The sequence below is a fragment of the Abramis brama genome, assembly GCF_963993115.1.
Source record: "Abramis brama genome assembly, chromosome: 15".
In the NCBI taxonomy this organism is placed as follows: Eukaryota; Metazoa; Chordata; class Actinopteri; order Cypriniformes; family Leuciscidae; genus Abramis; species Abramis brama.
This window is the reverse complement of record NC_139977.1, coordinates 31,708,436-31,730,632: the sequence shown is the minus strand read 5'-3', so window position 1 is coordinate 31,730,632 and position 22,197 is coordinate 31,708,436. Positions and strand designations below refer to the sequence as shown.

The 22,197-nt window shown below is 36.6% G+C and overlaps 1 protein-coding gene across 2 annotated transcripts; it reads right to left on the bottom strand.

Annotated features, from left to right (window-relative positions):
- Window positions 1-13,431: 13,431 nt before the first annotated feature.
- Window positions 13,432-21,864, bottom strand: LOC311097320 (uncharacterized protein). 2 transcript variants are annotated; one of them, XM_084136905.1, is made up of 5 exons: window positions 21,761-21,864; window positions 21,552-21,601; window positions 15,771-16,047; window positions 15,393-15,467; window positions 13,432-13,797 (listed from the first exon to the last, which is right to left on the bottom strand). In XM_084136905.1, exons 2-5 carry the CDS (start codon window positions 21,564-21,566, stop codon window positions 13,733-13,735), a joined length of 432 nt encoding a protein of 143 aa, XP_083993031.1. In that variant the 5' UTR covers window positions 21,567-21,601; window positions 21,761-21,864; the 3' UTR covers window positions 13,432-13,732. The 2 variants fall into 2 exon arrangements, with proteins under 2 accessions (XP_083993031.1, XP_083993030.1); XM_084136904.1 differs by having other exon boundaries at window positions 13,599-13,797; window positions 21,552-21,654; window positions 21,761-21,796.
- Between the last annotated feature and the right edge of the window lie 333 nt (window positions 21,865-22,197).

Genomic DNA, 22,197 nt, shown 5'->3' with positions numbered 1-22,197 from the left:
TTTTTAAAATAATGATCTGTTTGCCCTTTTCAGACTCTCCCATCCAGTCCTTGTGCAGAGACACCTTGTCACTATCATCACGCTAACAGTGATGCTTCTCTGATGTCCCCGCATTGATGACGCCTTTGTGATGTCCCCAAAAAGTCTACATACTGATGACAGTTCTTCACAAGCCAAAGAGGTGATGTTTTTTCAGAACATTTCTCTTTATGTTGTAAATATTGTATTTTCATAACGTTTTTTCCTGTTGTCGAGCTTGTCAAAAGAATTCTGGAACAAAAGCCTGGAGGGGAGAAAATCCTTGCAAAATATGAAATGACAGGAGAGATGAAGGACCGAGCACGCCGTGATCTCGTCAGCATTGTTGTTGCTGAAATGTTTGAAAAGTATGGGTAAGTAAAATGCTTTATGGTGAATGATTTGGTAAAGTGTATATTCATAGTATTCAATTGCAGATATGGTAGTTGTAATCAAATGGGTGATTATCATTAAATGACAACCGTGGCCAATGAGCTGTGGCCTTGCGCAGATCATAGGTTTTCCGGTGTGTTGGTTTTAATACACAACATTTATTCCAGTGCATACTGTGCTCCCCCTATGGATAAAAGAGCACAGTATGCATTGGGGATAGTAACACTGTTCCCCTCTCTTAAAGATCCCTACTCCAAAAAAGGCTATGTGAGTACATATTTAAAAATAAGGTTAATCTTAATAACAAATGAATAATGTTCTGGTGCATTTTAGAAGTCTCACACTTCTTTTCTAAAGATCTCTATTGATTCATGCTGAAACAATTTTTTTTATACATTTCCATCTTTGTTGATACTGAACACTTTTTTGATATAGACAGCAATGAGGGCTATTGCCTGGAAGATTAAAAACACACAGCGAGAACTCAGCAATGGCGGTACCAATGGGGGTAGGAGAAGGAGCTCTCACACTACAGGCAGCAGTGGACCAAACTTAGAGAGAGAAGTGACTAAAGTGCAGCAGTTGGAGGGAGACCAGTGTCGTGAGGCCATATCTCTACTGAAACACAGCACAGACAACGAACAGATCTTCATGAAAATGAGAGAAACCTTCCAGCACAGGCAAAAGTTGATTCATGATCCTGAGCAATGCAGCACAGTGCTTACTGTGTTCCCAAGGTTTCTTGACACAAAAGTTTTTTTTTGTAAGCACATTTATTATGTTTTTGCAATGTCAAGAACAGCTGTTCAAAGATGAAAATGGTCACCTTCCACTATACCACCATCATCAAATACACATATGCTTGCTTCCTTCCCTTTAGGTGGCGCAAGACTTTGACCTGTTGTTTGGAGCTGAGACTTCATCAAAACTCCTTGAGAAATGGGATTTCCTGAAGGCCAAAGTAATAGAGCAAGCCAAGGACATCAGCAAGACACCCCTGCTTGACCACCTCATCCAGTCTGCAGAGGAGAACACTACTGAGGATGACGAGGTCCCAGGTAAATAACTGACATGAATCTGGTGTGTATCTTTCAAATGTCGACTTATTTAATTTATTTACCATGACAAATGGTTGTGTAGACAAATAATATATGAGAACATGAGAATGTTTTATATTAAGTTCTTCAAACTGACTTGTAATTGTATTAACGTGGCCTGTCTTGTCAAGATGCTGCGACAAATGTGTGTGATGTTTAATGTGTTTCGAGATGTGTTTCCTCAGCATTTTACACAAAGTCCTGACAGTAATTGAGTCTTCGGTAAACTTCACTGAACGAGCGCAAGTCCGTGCATCAATCAAACGGCGGTCGGAATGGAAGCGCAATAACCCTTGACTAAAATACTAATTTTTATCAAATATGTTGTTTGATTTTATATTTAGCTTTAAACTCTACATGAAACAAAAGTAATTGTGTTTTTATGAGAGCAGTAACTGTAATGAGATTATGTAATTGTATATACATTTACATTAACATTTATGCATTTGGCAGACACTTTTATCCAAAGCGACTTACATTGCATTTCAAGGTCCACATTTACATTCTTAGAAGTTCTTGCTTTCCCTGGGAATCAAACCAACGCTCTACTGTTTACATTTACTGAATAATACTGTGTTCAGAAACTTTAATGTGTGTTACTGTAGAACATTCAACCTCTAACCAGTTTACACTTAGTTTGTGCTTTTGTTTTTACATTTAGCATTTTTAATATAGTGGTTTATAACGTTATCATTAAAAAAAAAAAAAAAAAAATATATATATATATATATATATATATATATATATATATATATATATATAATATAATATAATATATATATATATATATATATATATATATATATATATATATATATTCACAATGTGTATATATATATATATATATATATATATATATATATATATATATATATATATATATATATATATATATATATTCACAATGTATAGTATAGCCCGCGTAGATTAATTTACTACCGTTTTCATAGGCTTCAATTTGCACAATGTTTGAAGGAGAGCATTGTGCAGAATAAAATTTCCCTGATAAACTACAGAAAATAAAAAATTGGCCTTTTAATCCAACCAATTGATTAATAATTGACAGGTTAATCGATTATCAAAAAAATTGTTAGTTGCAGAACTAGTATTGTTATTGAAAAGAGTTTTGAGTTTTAATATTGATGTAGTATGAAAGGTTTTGGTCAGGTTTATATCATGCTTAAAGCAGGTGCTCCTGCCTTCTCAGGTTGGTCTACCTACTGCCACCACCTCCAAGTGGAAAGAAGTGAGCTGTAAAGAAGTACCCGGGAAGCTGTGGACCATGTAGTCAAATTTCATTAGGTCAGTGTGTCCTGATCTCCAATGGCAATAGCCATTGTCAAAAGGCAATTGTGTAACCCCCCAGTTATTAATCTGTTTCTTTTCAATGCCACCTCCACAGAATTTTAAGTCTGATAATTTATGTTTTGCCTCCTTGAAGTGCATAGCGAATAGAGAGTGGGGTTCACCTCTTTTGACTGCAGTCTTGTGCTCGTTCATTCTTATTTTTGGTTGTCTGTTTGTCTTGCCAACGTATTGGAGTTTGCAGGGACATGTGATAAGGTAACCAACATTGATGACCCCTCTGTTTATTTCTCTCTCTTTGTGTGACCGTGGTACACAAACCTTGGTTGCCTTATCACATGCTGAATATATCCTGCATGGGAAAGCTAACTGTGCCATCAAAGGTTTCTATCATAGTGTGACTTATCCATCAAAATGTGATGTTCAGTGTTGATGAATTTCAGTTTATTGTTATCTTACAGTCATGTCGCAGCCTTCAGGAGCACTCTGGTCCAAACCAGCGGAGGCAGACTCCAGAGTCAAGGACCTAAGAGCTAAGCTCCTCAACTATAGAGTTATGATGTTCAGATGCTTTGTTTGTAAGTCTAGTTTTGTTACCGTTCAAATGTTGATCCGTCATCTCAAAGTTTTCCATGCCTTTTATCCTGGTAAGAAGTTTCAATTGATGTGTGACCAGACTGGATGCCACCAGAGATTTTGGACTTTTTCAGGCTTTAGGAAACATCTCCATAACAAACATAGCACTAAAAGTCTAGATCAATTTGAGAACGAACCCGTCATAGTTGACGTATCTGATGAACCCACAGTTAATTTAATTCCAGAGCAACCAGATAATTCTCAAATTGGATCCAAGCATGGTATCCATAAGGTTGGAAGTATATACTTGGTTTTATGAAACCTATCTCCAAAGATAAACTCCGCTCTTATGAATATTCATCTTTTAGCACTTTTTCATACTGAGGATGTGAAGTATGGATTTGATTTAATCTTACAGCCCCTCGTACGTGACCTGAAAGTCGTTGAGTGTACAGGAATGTCAATGTTCCTTTCTCTGATGAACCAGTTTACGGAACAATTGCACAAGTAACTGGAGACAATTTGGGATTGCACACATTACTCGGGTATGTTGAATCATTCAGTGCAAACAATGTCGCTTTTGTCAGACCTCACAAACGGTTTTCAGTAATGATGATCCAAGAATAACATTGCGTAATAAAGCACTGCATGCTCAGCATTGCAATGACATCATGGTAGATCTTACACTGCCATCCACATTTGGAGTTAAGCGACAATTTTTATTCAATGATCTACATTACTTTCATGTTTCTGAAAATTATGCTGTAGACATTATGCATGACATATTGGAAGGAGTGGGGCAATTTGAGCTGAAGTTGCTGTTTGCTTACCTCTCAGACAACAAAATCATATCCAAGATAGATGTTTGTAACCGAATATACTCATACAATTATGGCTTTGTTGAACGAAAAAATCGTCCAACCAGAATAAACTTGAAGCAGACTGGAAACGGAATTGGTCTCAATGCCATTCAAACTTTTTGTTTAATCCGGAATATGCCCTTGATACTTGGAGATGTTTTACGAGAAGGAAATGCCCACTATAGACTCTTGTTGCTTCTGTTGCAAATTATGACCATTATATTTTCTCCTGTTGTTACTGATGGAATAACAGTTTGTCTGAAGCATCTCATTGTTGACCATCATCAACTTTTCAAAGAGCTTTACCCACATCGCAGAATGGTCCCTAAACATCACTTCATGATTCATTACCTCAGAGTCATTTGAAAAATAGGTCCAATTCTACATGTTTGGTCAATGAGATTTGAAGCCAAACATAGGTTTTTCAAGAACACAATCAAAAATGTCAAAAATATAACAAAGTCATTGGCCCGAAAACATCAGATGGCTATATCAATGCCATTTAAAAGTATTGACTGTGGGCCAGTAAAAACTGTTCAGCTCATTGACTTGCCACATGGTGAGATGATTGCAGAAGAACTGCAGGTTGACTTAGACTGTAAAGTTGATCTGACTTCTTGGATCACTTGTTTTGGAACTGAGTATCGTCCAGGCCTTTTAGTTTGCACGAACAAAGAGGATGATTTGCCTGTATTTAGTCAGATAAAAGACATCATTGCATTTAATCGAGAATAGTTTCTTGTAACAGAGGACTTTCAGACACTTTGTTTTGCAGAGCATTTTCATTCCTTTCATGTGATACAGGGAAATGATCAGAATGTTTCCATGCTTAAAGTTGATAAATTGCACTTCTTTAAGCCGTTCGATCTGCAAACTACTTATGGTTTTGATAGAGATTATCAATATGTGGTTCCTGTACATGTGTTTGTATGAGTTTGTGGTTTTTGAACAACCATGAACATTGTTAAATTAAACAGACATAAAAAGCACTGACTTGGAGTATTTTTCACTCACTGATGGTTCTAGGTTTACACTGCAGGTGTTGGAAACTATTGAAACATTGTAAATAAAAAGTACCAGCTTTAGAGTACATTTGTACTCTCCAAGTGTTAAATAATGAGCTCTGCAAAGTGCGCCGAAAGCACTGACATTGGAGTAATTCTTCTTCTTACCGAGGGTTCTGGTTTATACTGCAGCTGTTCAAAAGCACTGAAACGCTGTCAAAAAGTGCTAGTTATAAGAGTACATTTTAACTCTCCAGGTGTTCAAATGTAGCTCTATTTTGAGAGTATATATTTTACACTTTTTACAGTGTTCACTGAACACCGAACTCTTGGACCTATATATACACTGAAACCAGTGTCTGATTTTTGCTGTGCATTAATCCATCTAATCAGGATGCATTTCCTTGCCACAAGTAGTAGTTTATCTAACAGTTTGTAACATGTTGCATCCAGTGTAAGTGTCATTGCCTGCCTCTTGGATGGGAGCCCCAAAAGAAAAAGACCAGGATCTTTTTTCAATTTTATCTGAAGAATGGTGTTAATTTCGCACGCAATGAAGCTCCAAAATCTAGAGATATACTCGCAACTGCAAAAACAGTGAAAGTATGTCCCCAATTCTGCATGGCACTCAACACAAAGGGCAGATATAACATGATCAGTTTTATTCATTATAACTGGCGTTACATGTAATCTTATGCAATACCTTATACTGAGTCTCTCTGAGCCGGTTACAAGTAAGAGTGGACCTCACACACATTTAATGGCCTCCTGCTAGTCATCATCTGTATATTCATTGCACAGGTCTTCCTCCCATTTGCGAGCCACTGTATTCAAGAGTCCAGAGGCATGAGAGTATATAAAAGAATAAAACCTAGATAAAAAATGAGCAGCATTAGTCATGTTGAAGAGGATACTCTCCAAAATGCTAAGTGCTGGCGAATCCAGCGCAGATCTTTGCTTTGAAAAAACTTAATGCCGAATTTGTAAATAACCAAAGTGGTGTTGCTTTGGGAGATCAAACTTCTGTCGCAATTGTTGGAAGGAATCCCCTTCCCCACGAATCCCCTTCATGTGCCATGCTTTAAAGATAGGCGAACCTAAGCCCGGGGCAAAGTCCTGATTCAAGTAAATTGGACTCAGCATAAACATAATTTCACCTGTCCCAAAGAACCTTGAGATCTGTCGCCAAACTTTAACCAAATTGTAACACTCTCAGAAAAAAAGGTACAAAAGCTGTCACTGGGACAGTACCTTTCAAAAGGGTTCTAATATGTACGATTTAGGTACTAATATGAACACTTTTGGAACTAATATGTACACTTTTGGTACCAATATGTACACTTTTGGTACCAATATGCACCTTTGAGGGACTAATATGCACTCTTTAGGTACAAAGGTGTACCTTTTGAAAAGGTACCGCCACAGTGACAGCTTTTGTACCTTTTTTTCTGAGAGAGAAAAGTATCAGATTTTTCCTCACTATATCAACATGCTTGTTGGGGCAAGCAAACAGGCTCCAAATAGAGAATGGGAAACAATCCCAGGAATCCACACTAGGAAACAGATCACAGTAAGACCTATTTCACTCCCAAATGAGTCTGGCATGGCAAGTCCAATTGTAATATAAAATATTAGGCATAGCTAAACCACCCAGTTCTACTGGCAACTGCAAAGATTTAATCTTTTGTCTAAGCTTCCTGCCATTCCATGCAAATCTAGAAAAGAATCCTACCGAGCAGCGAAAGAGGAAGAGCTTGCCAGCGGTTTAAATCTTTTTTTACAGTATGAATAATCGGGGCACAATTAAGTTTCCATAATTTATTCAGGTCAGTTGACACATTAATCCCAAGGTAAACAAATCCGGATTTCGACCATTTAAAGGGGAAGTTAATCAAAGATTCAGTATTAAAATTGCCTAATGGTAAGGCTTCCGATTTACTAAAGTTAATTTTGTACCCTGAGATTAAACCAAACTCATTAAATAAAGACAGCATTGTTGGTATAGATAATTCGGGGGATGATAAAAACAACAGAATATCAAATGGATACAATGCTATTTTGTGCTCTACACCATCATTGAAATACCCCTTATACCTCTATGCTGTCTGGTAGCCTAGGGGAATGGTAGATAGTTTAAATCCATTTCAGAAAGTCACCATCTATGTCAGCCATATCTTAATCACGGTTCAAACTCACCTGAAGTTATTTTGCAGAGATGGAGGTGACGGTCTTTGAACAACACAGCTTGGCTTCTGCGTGATGAAACTGCAAAGTATACTCCAAAATCACAAAGTTACATATGTACTGGTCCAATTTCACAAAAATGTTCTCTATAGCTTCTAGTTCTCTATAAATGAAATAGGATTAAGTAACACTGATAAAATTTCGCTCAATCATTTTTTTAATTGATCATAGGAAAAATTTTAAGCCTTAGGCTATACCTACTGAACCGTATTTATTTATATGGAACATATTATATGATGCTTTAGAGATGTCATACATTTGTTTTATAATTATTTGACGTTGGTAGACTATCTGGGGAGTGATGATGTGTTTTAGCAAATTAAAAATTAATGTTTTGCATCAGTCTGTATCTAAAGGCCATAATGATCGCTGATCTACGTCAAGGATCGGCAAAAGTTGTAAAAAAAACAAAAAACAATAGGCCTGTAAGAACTGATTTTCCTGCTAAAACAAAACTCACCCTGCAATAAAGCCATAAAACACACCCTGGACTGAAGATAGCAAAGACAGAGCACAGGACATTGTCTTGTCCAAACTTTTCTCCTTCCTTTATCTCTCCACCCTTCCTCTCCCCCTGAGTCAAGTCACCAAAAGTTCACTAAGAATGTCTACATATCACATATGATGTATCTTGTGTATCATTTTAAGTGTCTCAGTGCGATTGGTAAAATGGTCTTAATTTCATTGCAGTCATTGGTTTAATGAGAAATATTGAGAATTTAGGAGAATCCTGTTCTCCTCTCTGGGTGATGTCTCTTCAAGATATCTCCCGAAACCAGGTGCTACCCCCTGGGGTACATGGATTGGCCCAAAAATATTGGTACAACCCTTTTGTTCTGGTCTGGGTATTTAAGGGTAGGTGACAGAGCAGTCTTTGGGAACCTGTAACCAGGAACATCCCCCATACAGTGCTGTGTCAGTGTTTTCCCGTTGGAAAACACTCACACACCACTGTGTGTCTCTGTCAGGAATGCATTGCTTACTTTTAGAGTCATCTTTGAGTAACTGATGTTATGTATTTATTATTTCTGAATTGGATTTTAATCATTTACTTGTGTAATTGGCATGGTACATTTTTACCTGACAAATAAATGTTACATCTTGATTTATTCTGAAGTTTTCTGAAATCATTATTTTAGTAGATTATGAGGAGGCTGGCGCTACCGCAGCTCTGTGTCCAGGATAGGTCAAACTAAAGGCGCATATGAACGGAGCAGTAGGCACATCATCTGAAGACCTTTTGATTTCTGTCTATCACTGACTTGGCAAGTTGTAAGGAAGTGGCTAAATAAACTACACTTATTTGTATGAGTGAGGCAACCAACTTAAGAGGTGTTAGCAAACCCTGCACCCTCTGACCAAGATCAGACTGGCGAGGCTGTGTCCGTGAGATCCACGTAAACCCGGGGCGTGTGACTCTGTGCGGCATCGGGTCCCTTAGTGAAAAGTATGGGATACTCAGAATAATCAAAGATCTAAATGAATTAATAATCAGTATTTATGACTATTTTCAGATTCAGTCAGATTAAGCGTAAAGCTAAAGTAATATTGAAACTAAATTCCAATAAATTAAACATTAAAAATGAACTTCACTGGAGCGTTGAAAAGACATACACGCAGTATCCCTTCGCCCAGACCATTGGATTTCATTTCCGTCGTTGGGCCAATGGGTGGCCTTTACAGGCCTATACACTTTCACTTTCCCAAAGAGAGAAAAAAGTGCTAAGGGTTCACTGACCTCTCCGTGCCGATGCCATCCTGCAGGCAATCAATGAAATATACATATATATATATGTATGTGTATATGTATGTGTGTATATATATATATATATATATCAATCAAAGGTTGGAAAACGTCAAAGCAAATAATTTTTTTGAAGCCTTAAACCCTTTTTTGAAAGACAAAAAACAGGTTCTTCTTACCTTCTGCCACTGCTAAAGATAGACTACAGTCTTAATACGTTTGACTTTCAGAATCTGCCATTAAACTGAAAATGTCTATGCAATTTCTTTTCATTAATTAATGTAGCCTACCTAAATGCCATTTGCTTATCTTTCATTATTAACTCCAGAAATTAGTTAAAATCACACGTTGCATGAGGAAATGCTTCCGTGGGAATTTCTTGTGGAATAAGATTCAAGTAGCCTGTTTCAATACATTTTTATATGATTTAATGATTTAAATGTGCACTGAGTAGCCTAAGTTTCACCGGCTCTTATTCGTTGTCACTCATGAAAACAACAGCAAAAAAAAACTATAAGCATGACTCAGACTGTGTGGAATGTGGTGCACAAATTATGCTTTATGTTGTTGTTGTTGTTTTTGTCCTTTTGAATGACTGTTTTAGTAACAGTACAGATAACAGATGTTGAAATCTATCGTACTCTTTAAAATGCTCTGATATGATCATCCGATACCAAGGCAAGGCACGTTTTTTATATAGCACATTTAAATATGATTTAACATAAAAATATGATAGCCTACATAGATAAACTTCTCATCTGGCAAAACACCAGTGTATCATATTTTTCACAGCTGCTTGTTTTACTGTGAGATTTTCCAGTGTTGATTGTTGCTTGTACAGTGTGTGTACAGTATTGTGCATGTGACAAAGAAACACTGGACAACAGAGCAAACAAAGATATATCTGAGAAGGATGTCTTTGAAGCAAATCTAATTAATATAATGTTAAACAAAATGAATTTTTACGCCTATATAGGGGAGAGTGGGGTGAGTTGTGCCAGTTTTTACTCAAAGTGACTTTAAAGTGAGGCCATGGCAGTAATGCCTTCAACTTAAGGATGTACATATATTTCAGGATGTGGTGCATCCCTGAGAACAATAACTTTGGATCTGAAATACATTGTTTCAGAAATATAGCTCTTGGGAAAAAAGTGGTCTCATGGCACAACTCGCCCCTGGTGCGGGGGAAGTTGTGCCTTTGGGGGAATACATTGGGGTTAAATTGTGCCAGTGATTTCTGAAGTAAAACAGAACATTTTAATGTTATGAACCGTAATGCTATATGAAAGCAAGATAAATTCAATACAAAATTACTCATTTAAGGTTTATTTAGATATTGTCACCCTGGAATACCATAGCATGCGTTTTTCCTACTATGGTCAATTGCATAGGCATTTTGTATTGAACATAACTCTGGATCACAGTGTCATAGAGACAAGGGGGCGGGCTCATTTTACTCAGACGACCAATCAGTCTCTCAGGATCATTGTGAAGCTATCAAGCTACGCCCTAGCAACCATTTAGAGCACCATAGCAACACAATATATGATATTTGTGAATCATTTCAGGCAAAAAGGCTTTGGCAATAGATGCCTGTTGACATAGCGCTGTCTGTCAATTATGTATAAGAATAAAGTGACTAGGCTAATTTCTAAACATCCTATTGTGACATAGGCCACTTAAAAACGGAATAAAACTTCTCTTTAATAACATAGTGCAAACTCAAAACTGAAATCAGTGTTAGCTAAATTAAACAAATAACAGGCAGGCCCAAGTAAAACAATGATGAGGCATGACCATCTCCTCACTTCTCAAGATTATCCCCTGTGAGTATGTAGGTCTAGGTGGTCTGGATCTGGCACAACTTAACCCAGGCCCTTTGGCACAAATCACCCCAGACCCACAAGTTTGAAAAACTAGCATGACCCAGCAGTTAAGAGCTAACATCATGCTACTTGTATAGACTCATTGTGTAGACTACTAAAGCACTAAAACATGTGTGAAATGTTTTCAAACTTGTCTATAATTGTTCAGACACTACAATCAAAAAACCTTAATCATAGAAATTTTACTTTGAAATGGAAAAAACAGTTTTTTGCACTAAAATATGCTTAACTCTCATGCCATGTGTCTCTCTTCTTTGGAGGACGAGTAAAAGTGATTGCTTTTCAAAATTATGTGGTCACATGACCAATTTCTTCTATGGTTTTCCAGAAACAAGGGTGGAACAACTTCCCCCCCTGGCACAAATCACCCCACTCTCCCCGATTAACTACCATAGTACGATGCATCGTTGAAGAAATCAACTAGCTAGTCACGACTGTTTCCCGAAACCATATTGTTGCAAAGTGGTCGTTCGTTCAACCACGTTGGTTAAGGATGTCACGAGTTATAACTTCGTTTAATGAATCTGTTTGAGATCAAATTAACGCTAGATGTTTTGCTATAAATTACAGACATGGCATCTGAGGACTATTTCTCATTTTTCTCAGTTATTTTGCTCTATTTCCAGATTCAATCATAGGCTTGTTCTTATAGAGCACGTTCACACATGCACAGTCTTCAAAAACGGTGCTTTAAATATCTTGACAAAAAGACGTAAACGACATTTGTATAGGCTATATTCTAAATAAAAGACACAGGTTGTAGGCTACTGCATGTCAGCTTGCTTATTTTGCTCAAGATAAGGATTTATTAAATCCACATGTTAGGGATGGGCAAATGAAGCCTCATGAAGCACTTACACTTCCCCCTGAATTTTTCGGGAAAAGATTCAAAGGATCTAGAGTGTCGAAGACAGCGCCATCTTGTGGCAGGTCAAATTTATAGTAGTCTCGCGTAGCCAGACCTTCAGACTGACGGCTGAAGGTCTGGAATTCATAGCAGCTTTCTTTGGCCAAGGCCCGCCCATAAGGCCGTTTGACCGACATGTCAAACAACCAATTACAGTTCGTTTCGTTCAGCGTCACGTTTCGGGGCGTGGAAATGTCCCCACAACAACAGACCGGCGTGCAACAAGTCAGTCAGCATAGAAAATCAAAGAAGGAGAAGAAAACAAGATAGATAGGAGGGGACACACAACTAGTAAAATTGGATCTGCTGGGAATCCTTCTAAATGCTGACAAAGGGTCGGCCAGGCTTGGAAAATAATACTCTTCCCAAATCCCGTCGGCAAACAGGCTAAAATATCTCTTTTTGTCTCCACTGAGTGCCTCAAACAAAACTCCTGGACATCTCTTAAAGAGTCTATGCCGTGAACCTCGCATACTTTTGAGAATCCTACGTTTAGCTGATCTTGATAAATGCTCATTGTCACTCATGTAAACACAACAGTTTTTCTTCCGCAATCACACGTCTGCGCTTTGTTTCCCGGCAGACCGAAAATAAACGCGACACTCGCGCCCCCCGGAAATCCGATAAAATTCAACCAATCAGATGACGACTTCGACATTCCTGAAGTGTTTCCAGTTAAGTGTACCATATGCATCAGACGTTTAGCCAACGTTCCGTGGGCGTGACGTCTGAGGCTGAGACTAAATTTATAGCAGCCATGTTTATGAGCAGCTGAGTGCGCACTGCGCAGCGCCGTTGTTTTATCCATTAAGCACAAATAAAAGCCTGACAACGCTAAATGTTCAGTTTTCTGATAATATAATTCACATATTAAAGTGTGGCAATAAAATAAAAGTGACAATTTTATTAATACTAATTATAAAAATACCAACAGAGTTGCTTGATGCAAGTAAATGTTGGTCTAATTATTTTATGGTAGAGTTGGCTAACGATGCTTTTGGGAAACCAAAAAATCCTGGAATGTTTTCCTCAAAAATCTTAATTTCTTTTCAAACTGAAGAAAGAAATTAATATCTTGGATGATGTAGGGGTGAGTAAATTATTCTGAAGTAAACTAATCCTTAAGCTATATACTCCTCTCTCAAATTCATTTTTTTCTAGCCAGTTAACAAGCTATTGGACTTAGATACCTTACTGTACTTGTAACATTTGGTGTCAAGTAGTCTTCCCGTGGTTGAAAAATGAATTGTGGAATTACATGAGGTGATATATTTTAGTACTGTAAGGTGTTAGCGCCCTCTGGTGTTTATTTATTTTCAGTTTGTACTGTAACTTGATGTGAAGTGAATTAAGTGATGATGTTACGATCTCAGGAAGGAAGGACCCAAAAGAAGAAGAATGACTAACCACAATTTACTGAAGCATAATAATAAAGACAGTACAAGCCTCATGGCAGCAAATCAGGTTTTGGACAGTTGAGAGGAGAATGATCAGGTAGAGTCCAGGGAAATCAAATCCGGATCGTGAGATGAGAATCAATGTCAGGATGGTCAGGCGAGGGGCAAACAGAACTAACAAGGAAATCCTAACTCACAACTGGAAACAGGCAGGTGTTCACAGCAACAAAGCAATGCAGAGAGAGAGGAGATCGGTAAACCTGGGAAATCCAAACTCCAGCACCAGTAATAGTCCAACTGGTCAACAGCAACAGCAGCACAGTTTGAAAACAATGGATCCTGGGGAGGGACGGGGAATCGCACAACCTGGGCAGAGAAAAAATGTCAGATAAATAAATAAAAGCTAGACAAGAAAAAAAACAGGCAGGTGAACAGCAAAAAGCACAGAACACACTGGCAGAGAACAAAGAGGAAGGAAGCGTAGATATGGAATAGAAATCAAGCAATAATGGGAGACAGATGAGCAAAAACAAGTGGACGCGCTGAAACACAAACTGGGGTGTGTTTCCCGAAACCATCGTTAGCAAACTATGGTCGCATGTTCCGTCGTTATCAGCAGTTCAACGAGTCGGTGTTTCCCGAAACCATCGTTCCAACGAACATTCGCAAACAGCATCGCAAACTTGTGTGTTTGGAACGACAGCTCTCGACCTGTGATTAGAAGCAGAGTTTCTAGTTTGCATGACAATCGACCTTAAAGGGGTGGTTGATTATGATTTCCCTTTTCTAACTTTAGTTAGTGTGTAATGTTGCTGTTTGATCATAAACAACATCTGCAAAGTTACAACGCTCAAAGTTCAAAGCAAAGGGAGATATTTGCTTTTAAAGAAATCGCTTTTTAAGGACTACAACAAACGGCTGGTAGAGACTACACAACATTCCTCCCGGGTTAGTGACATCACCAACCCTAAAATTTACATAAACCCCGCCCCCGGAACACGATTTATAGATTATCATGACAGAATATGCTAATCAATGACTAGAAGATAACTACACATAAGCTACATAAATTCATCAACTAACCATTCAGAAATGTTGTCTACATGTTGTCACTTGTCTTGTCTTGAGTCTCTCCATCATTGTCTGACTCCAGTTTGAACATAAAAGGCAAAAAAAAAAATAATTCAGTGCATGTGTGTGTGAGGTAAAAGGACACAAGCTGTTGAAGCTCCGCCCCCTGTGCCAGGAGCAGCAGCTCATTTGCATTTAAAGGGACAGACACAAAAACGGTGCGTTTTTGCTCACCCTCAATTTTGACAAAAGTGACAATTTTAACATGCTATATAAAAATATCTGTGGGGTATTTTGAGCTAAAACTTCACATACACACTCTGGGGACATCAGAGACTTGTGAAAAGGGCATTATACCACCCCTTTAATAAATCCTTATCTTGAGCCAAATAAGCAAGCTGACATTCAGTACAATCTATATATTTTATTTAGAATACATACAAATGTCATTTACGTCTTTTAGTTTGTCAAGAGATTTAAAGCACCGTTTTTGAAGAGTGCGCATGTGTGAACGTGCTCTATAACAAGCCTATGATTGAATCTGGAAATAGAGCAAAATAACTGAGAAAAATGAGAAATAGTCCTCAGATGCCATGTCTGTAATTTATAGCAAAACATCTAGCGTTAATTCAATCTAAAACAGATTTATTAAAACAAGTTATTACTCCACAATCACTAACCGTGACAACATTAACCAGCGTAATTGAACAACCACTTTGCGACATGGTTTCGGGAAACTGTCGTGACTAGCTAGTTGATTTCTTCAACGATGCGTCATACAATGTGAAGCAGCGAGTTGCGCCGTTGTACGGGAAACACACCCCTGATGTGTGCGAACGCACATGGAAAAAAGAAACAAATCAAGGAAGAAAGCAGAAGGAAGATCAAACCTGTGTTCTGACAGAAGAAGGAAACTGGTTCCTCTTCACGCTGTTCTTCCGTTTGATAATACCAGCAACCGCAATCTGTCATTAAAGAGCGTCAAACAAACATTCTTATTTGAATTGCACAATAAAATTGACATAAAGCAAACATAGCATAAAGCTCAGAGTAGGGGAAATATAAGTTTTCTTTTTTGATCCATGAAATCATGATGCAAGGCTCTACTGTCACCTCGTTTATTAGTTTCTTACAGTTTTTATGATTTTTATTATAACTATTTATGAGTTATTTTTGTCATTTTTGATTTTGCTGAGATTTAGACTGAATTTTACTCCTCTGTCATCATATGCATCAGTCAAAATGTGAATCAAAACCATAATTCTTACTGTTAGGTGTCTCTGATTCTTTGCGGTTGCGTTTCAAAAGATTAGTTCCTCCAGCCTTCTTGAGTTCAGTCTCCCCTTTCTTCAGTTCAGTCTCCCCTTTCTTCAGTTCAGTCTCCCTCTTCTTCAGTTCTTTCACTCTTTTATCCAGTTCCTTCTCCCTTTTATCCAGGTCCTTCTCCCGTTTGTCTAGTTCCTCCGCTCTTTTATCCATTTCCTTCGATCTTTTATCCAATTCCATCGCTGCTTTTCTAAGATGTTCTTTCTCTCTCTCACTTGACTGCATGATGTAACATTAAGATTGTATTTTTACACATTTTTTTTTATTAGAAAAAGCATGATTTTATCCACTGTAAATGAAGAGTGAATTCAGCGTATACATTTTATCCATTCACAGGAACACTGTGTGCAGAGGTGGACAAAGTACACAACTTCCTTACTTGAATGAAAGTACAGATACTACTGGTCAAATATTACTCCGTTACAAGTAACAGTTACAAAGGCCGATTTTTACTTAAGTAAAAGTACAGAAGAACTTGTTTTTAAAAGTACTTAAGTACCAAAAGTAAAAAGTAAATGTCAATGCATTGTTTTATTATTGTTGCATTGTTGTATGTAATACTTACAGTACCTTATGCCTCTTAAAGGGATAGTTCACCCAAAAATGAAAATTCTGTCATCATTTACTCACCCTCAAGTTGTTCCAAACCTGTATGAGTTTCTTTGTTCTGCTGAACACAAAGGAAGATATTTGGAAGAATGTTTGTAATCAACAGATCTCGGTCCCCATTGACTTCAATAGTAGGAAAAAAATATACTATGGTAGTCAATGGGGACCGAGATCTGTTTGGTTACAAACATTCTTCCAAATATCTTCCTTTGTGTTCAGCAGAACAAAGAAACTCATACAGGTTTGGAACAACTTGAGGGTGAGTAAACAATGATAGAATTTTCATTTTTGGGTGAACTATCCCTTTAATCTATGCCTGCCTACCCTCATATCAATATCAAATTTATTTCTAGAGCACAGTTCCAGTAGTGGGATTGAATGTGAGATTAAATAAGTTCACTCAATAATGTCCACAATAGTTTCGGACACCCAAATGGCTGTTCCCTCAAATATTGCCCTATTTAAAGTTTTTTGGCTTTTAGTATTATGTTCGCCTTACTGTTATCTATAAGCTAGTGTGCTCCAAAACAAAATTCACATTTAGAAGACCAAACCCAGAGCTGAAAATGAAAATGAGGTCGATGTCAGAATCCAACGCCAGATTGACATTTTTCTCCAACGTTGGACAGACGAATTGTGGTTAAAAAATGAAAATTGGGTTGATGTCAGAAACCAACATCAGTCGGGTTCTGACGTCAAACCGACTTTCATTTCCGACCAAAATGCAACCCCAAAATCATCCCCTGACTGGCATTACTACTTTCTACTCAAGGACCTTGACAGAAATGTAGTGGAGTAAAAAGTATGATATTTGTCTTTCAAATGTAGTGAAGTTAAAGTAAAAAGTTTCCAGAAAGAATTATACTCAAGTAAAGTACAGATACTCAAAAAGTGTACTTAAGTACAGTACTCAAGTAAATGTACTTTGTAACTGTCCAGCTCTGACTGTGTGTTCAGTTTCAGAAGTGAAAACCGGATTTAAATACAGGAGTGAATCCCCTAAATTCAGAGATGGCCATAAATAAATACATGTGTGTTTCAGACATCTATCGATTCGATACCTTTTAGCACCACCAACTTTAAAATAAAATGGGTTTAAGATAATGTCTGTGCACAAAATGTGTAATTTAAACTCAAATTTGTGGATTATTATTATGTTTAATTACGTTGTAGAAATAATAAAAATTAGGCAGTGGCTTTCTATTCCCAACATGCTTTGCATAGGACTGGATAAGGAGAATAAATGTTGAACTTAAGTGTTATTTTATTAGTTTTGATTTTAGTGAAAGTAAAGACCTGTTAGTGTTTAATGTTGTTATGTTTGACATGTAAAAGAGCTTCTGTAATGTTGAAGTTTTTGTGGTTGTCATTGTGCTAAAGAGTAGATATGAGAGAAAAGCAGCTAACCAATCACTCCCATGGCGCCACAGCAAAAATGTCTTCCCACTGCTCTGGGGTGTGTTTCCGAAAGCATCGTTAGCCAACTACATGGTTGCAAGTTCGCTCGTTATCAGCAGTTCAACGAGTCGGTGATTCTCGAAAACCATAGATCTAACAAATATTTGCAAACAGCATCACAAAGTTGTGTGGTTAGAACGACAGCTCTCGACCTGTGGTCAGAAGCAGAGTTTCTTGTTTGCACGACATGTGGACCTAATAAATCCTTATCTTGAGCCAAATAAGCAAGCTGACATTCAGTACAACCTGTGTCTTTTATTTAGAATAGCCTACATACAAATGTAATTTTGCTTGTGTGAACGCGCTCTAGTTCGTAAGAATGAACCTATGATTGAAGAGATAAATGATTAATAGTCCGTAATTAATAGAAAAACATCTAGCATTAATTTGATCTCAAAAAGATTCACTAAAATAAGTTATTACTCCACCATGTGCATGACAACATTAACCAGCGTAATTGAACGACCACTTTGCGACAATATGGTTTTCGGGAAACAGTCGTGACTGGCTGATTTCTTCAACGATCGTACTATGGTAGTTAAGCAGTGAGTAACGTCGTTGTACAGGAAGGTATGTCAAGCTCTCATCATGTACCGGAAAATCAGTTTTTTCATTACACTGTGTGATGGATTTTTAATAGATAAAATAGTTAACTGTATATTAAAGTAACATCTAACCGTATTTCTCTTTTTAGGCCTAACATGCTAACACTTTGAAACACAATGTACTAAAACGTTCTGTCACCAGGGTTAGACTCGGCCACCGTCGTTGTGTAGACGCGCTATAGGATTAGACTCGGCCACCTCAGACACACTAGAGTGTAAATATTATAGGACGTAGTTAGGTTTAAGGAACAATCTACCACAACTGTGCTACTTTATTTTTCAATGTATGCCCATAATATGGAATAAAAAGACTGTCAAAAAATAATACGTACATAAATTAAAACCATTACCATACAAAAATTTACATAAAATAAGCTTACACCAGAAGACTTGTGAATAATGCATCTGATTATGGCAAACAAAGTTAAAGTGTACAGGATGATAAAGTTGCAGATAAGTATGTTTGTCTGTTCTTTTATCTAATTCTAGATGAAGGTGTTTTTGCCCATTCTACTGCCCGCATCTTTTTTCATTTTTCAAAGCAAAACCGCTTTCTGCACGAGCCAGTCCTAAGAATCAGAAATGACCAAATACATATTTCCATCATAGACCTTATGCAAATGCAGCTGTACATTAATTCCAGATAAGATAACCATCTCATGTGAAACAAGATACCACACATTTTAGACAAGATACCACACTGAGCAGAAAACGGAAAAAACAAATAGCCTTGCATGTCTTGACCACAAATAGTACATTTGTCAGACTAGAAGTAAACTAAATGCCTGGTCTGAATAGAACACATGAATATGAGTATAACTATGAGTAAGTGTTATTAAAAGATGCAATAGACAAAAAGCATAAATGGATTAATTTAAAAATAATGTTTGAAAAGATTAATCATAGAGATAACATAAAAGAATAATCATAATCATACGCATATATGTTTTTTCTTTTACACCACGCTCAACAAGATTTCATTTTTAATATGAATGAGTATGAATGAATAATTTTTACTTTTCTTCTTTGTTCAATCTCAAACAATTATTTTATTTTTATCATTAACTGTAAACTTCAAACATTAAACTGCTGAAATTAAATGTCTTTAACTGGAAGTGTTATGTTAACTCTGCTAAACTAGAATTACTAAAACTAAATAGCCCAACTAAATAAAAATGTGTTAAATAAAATAAAGTTTGGTTCAGTTTAGTTTAAAATAAAATTAAACTGAAATTTATAGGAAATTTAAAAATGGTGTTAATATAAAAACTAATTTAAAAATGCAAAACTATAATAACCTTGGCGTGTGTGTTAACTACTCCTAACGTGTGTTCACTAACTGGATGGGTTAAAAGCAGAGGACAGATTCTGAGTATGGGTTACCATACTTGGCCTTCACATGTCACTTTCACATAGACTCAATAAGCAATGACTGCGATAATATCTTACTTGTTATGATAGCTGTGAATTTGAACAGAAATAGATAAGATTAATTGATTCGAGGGCTACAACCAAAGACTGTAGAATTACACAAGACACGTAACTCGTTCATTCAAAGATGGCCGCCGAGTGAAATGACTTGTCTCAAAGGGACATTGCTACAACTCAAGTAGTTGGAGTGACTTTTTTTTTTTACAACTTTTTTGACTAATAAACTTTTTTTTTTGTATATGCTCCAAAAATGAAGTTCCTTTAACTCAATGTAGCTTGCAAACTGTTGCGTAATTTTTTTAATTTTATTTTTGCTGAGCCAACATTATTTTTTTTAGAGTAATATAGTCTTCACTCTGTAAATTAAATACACACAAATACTTATTAAAGGTACAAGAGTTATTCAGTCTGATTTTCTCTTTGTATTTTGTTGTATGATTAACATTAATGGCACACTCTAAGAGCTAAAGCCTGTCAATGTGTGAATACTGAATTTGAGTTCCTTTTTCGCACTTTCAATAACTCCTTTTAACATCAAGCATGTCTTGCTCTTTATTACTCATTCATCCATGTTCCTGTTTTGCTCTAACGAGTCAATAATTACTGGGCATAAGGGCATAGTAAAGGTTAAATCGATTCTCACTTTATATCATCGCCACGATATAGGCCTAGCCTGTATCATCATCATATTACCCAGTCCTAGAAAGCAGATTTGCAAAACACATTTGACTAGCTTGTTGACAAAACCAACAAACTATATTAACTATCAAGACTGGATAATGCTTTAGTCCTTCATGTTAACTGAAAGCAAATCTGAACGATGTTGTGTTTTAACCTTAATCAACAAAATCAAACATGGCATCCTCCTAACTTTATCTTAGAAAATTCCCTCAACCGATCCAAGATGGAAGTCATCCGCCACTTACACACTGCAGTTCAATTCAGTTGTCAGATCACCTTTTAGTGACTAATGCCGTTCTGTTCAGTAATTTACAGTAATAACTGCATTCTACAACCGAATTAACTCCCGAAAAATGCAGGTAAAATAGTTTGTTAGTGAATTTAGTTTCAGTGCATTACCGAACCTGTGACATTATTGCTATTTTAATGTTGAGCTAACAGGACACTACAAAAAAATAAATACATACATACATACATACATACATAAATAAATATAAATATAAATATAAATATAAATATAAATATATATATATAGCCTATATATATATATATATATATATATAGCCTATATATATATATATATATATATATATATATATATAGACACATATTATTGTGTGTGTGGTTTAGTCTATTCCTCTTGCCATCATGTTTTAACTGTTCTGAAACACTCCAATTATTGTGTGAACGTGTTTTGCCAATTTTCATTGTGTAGGTTTTTTAAAATAATTTTTCAGTGACGATCTCTGAATTTGTTTTTTTTTACACAGATAGTGCATCTGCTAAATGAACAAATGTATATTTAAAGTACTAAATTGAAAGAAGCAGAAGGCTATATCAAAACAACAACTGCATTACAATGTGAAACAGCCTATAAGTTCATAAGCTGCATTATGTTAGCTGTGTCAAACTTTTAAATGAAATATATATATGACTTACATTTGCTGCCCCCATTTTCTCCTGAGGCTCGGCGATGTTTTGCGCAAAATCTGTAACAACCCCCGTTTGAAGAAAGCATAAATGTGACGTCGAGACGATATGACTATATGCAACAAAAAAAATACACTTTTTGGAGATTGGCATTTGTAGATTTTCTATTCTGTAAAATAAAAATGAAGTGATAGTAAGGAATGCTGTTTCTGACTCACCAGGATTCCCCAAAAAATGTATGTGTTAATTGCAAACTCTCTCGGTGCATTCAGAGGCTCTACTGAAGCAGATCTGTGCGATGATGAATGAGCGACTCGAGCTGTCACGTGATGAACGAATGACTCGAACCCACTGATCTATATAATGACTCTATATAGATCAGTGCTCGAACCCTTTTTTACAGTAGATGCTCGACCCCGAAGATCGAGTGAGGTGAGGTGAACTAACAGACTGCATAGTATGAAGACCCAGACAAGCAATGAATTAATAGTTTCTGTTTCTAATAATTTGGTCTTGTCCTTGCATTGCATTTTTTTCTTATTCTAAATGTGTTAACATTGTATGTGTTTGGGGAATTTGGCTATTAACATGTAACAGTTTAATGATATTCTGCTGCAATGAACGAAATGACTTGGAAAAAAAGATTGGTTAATTT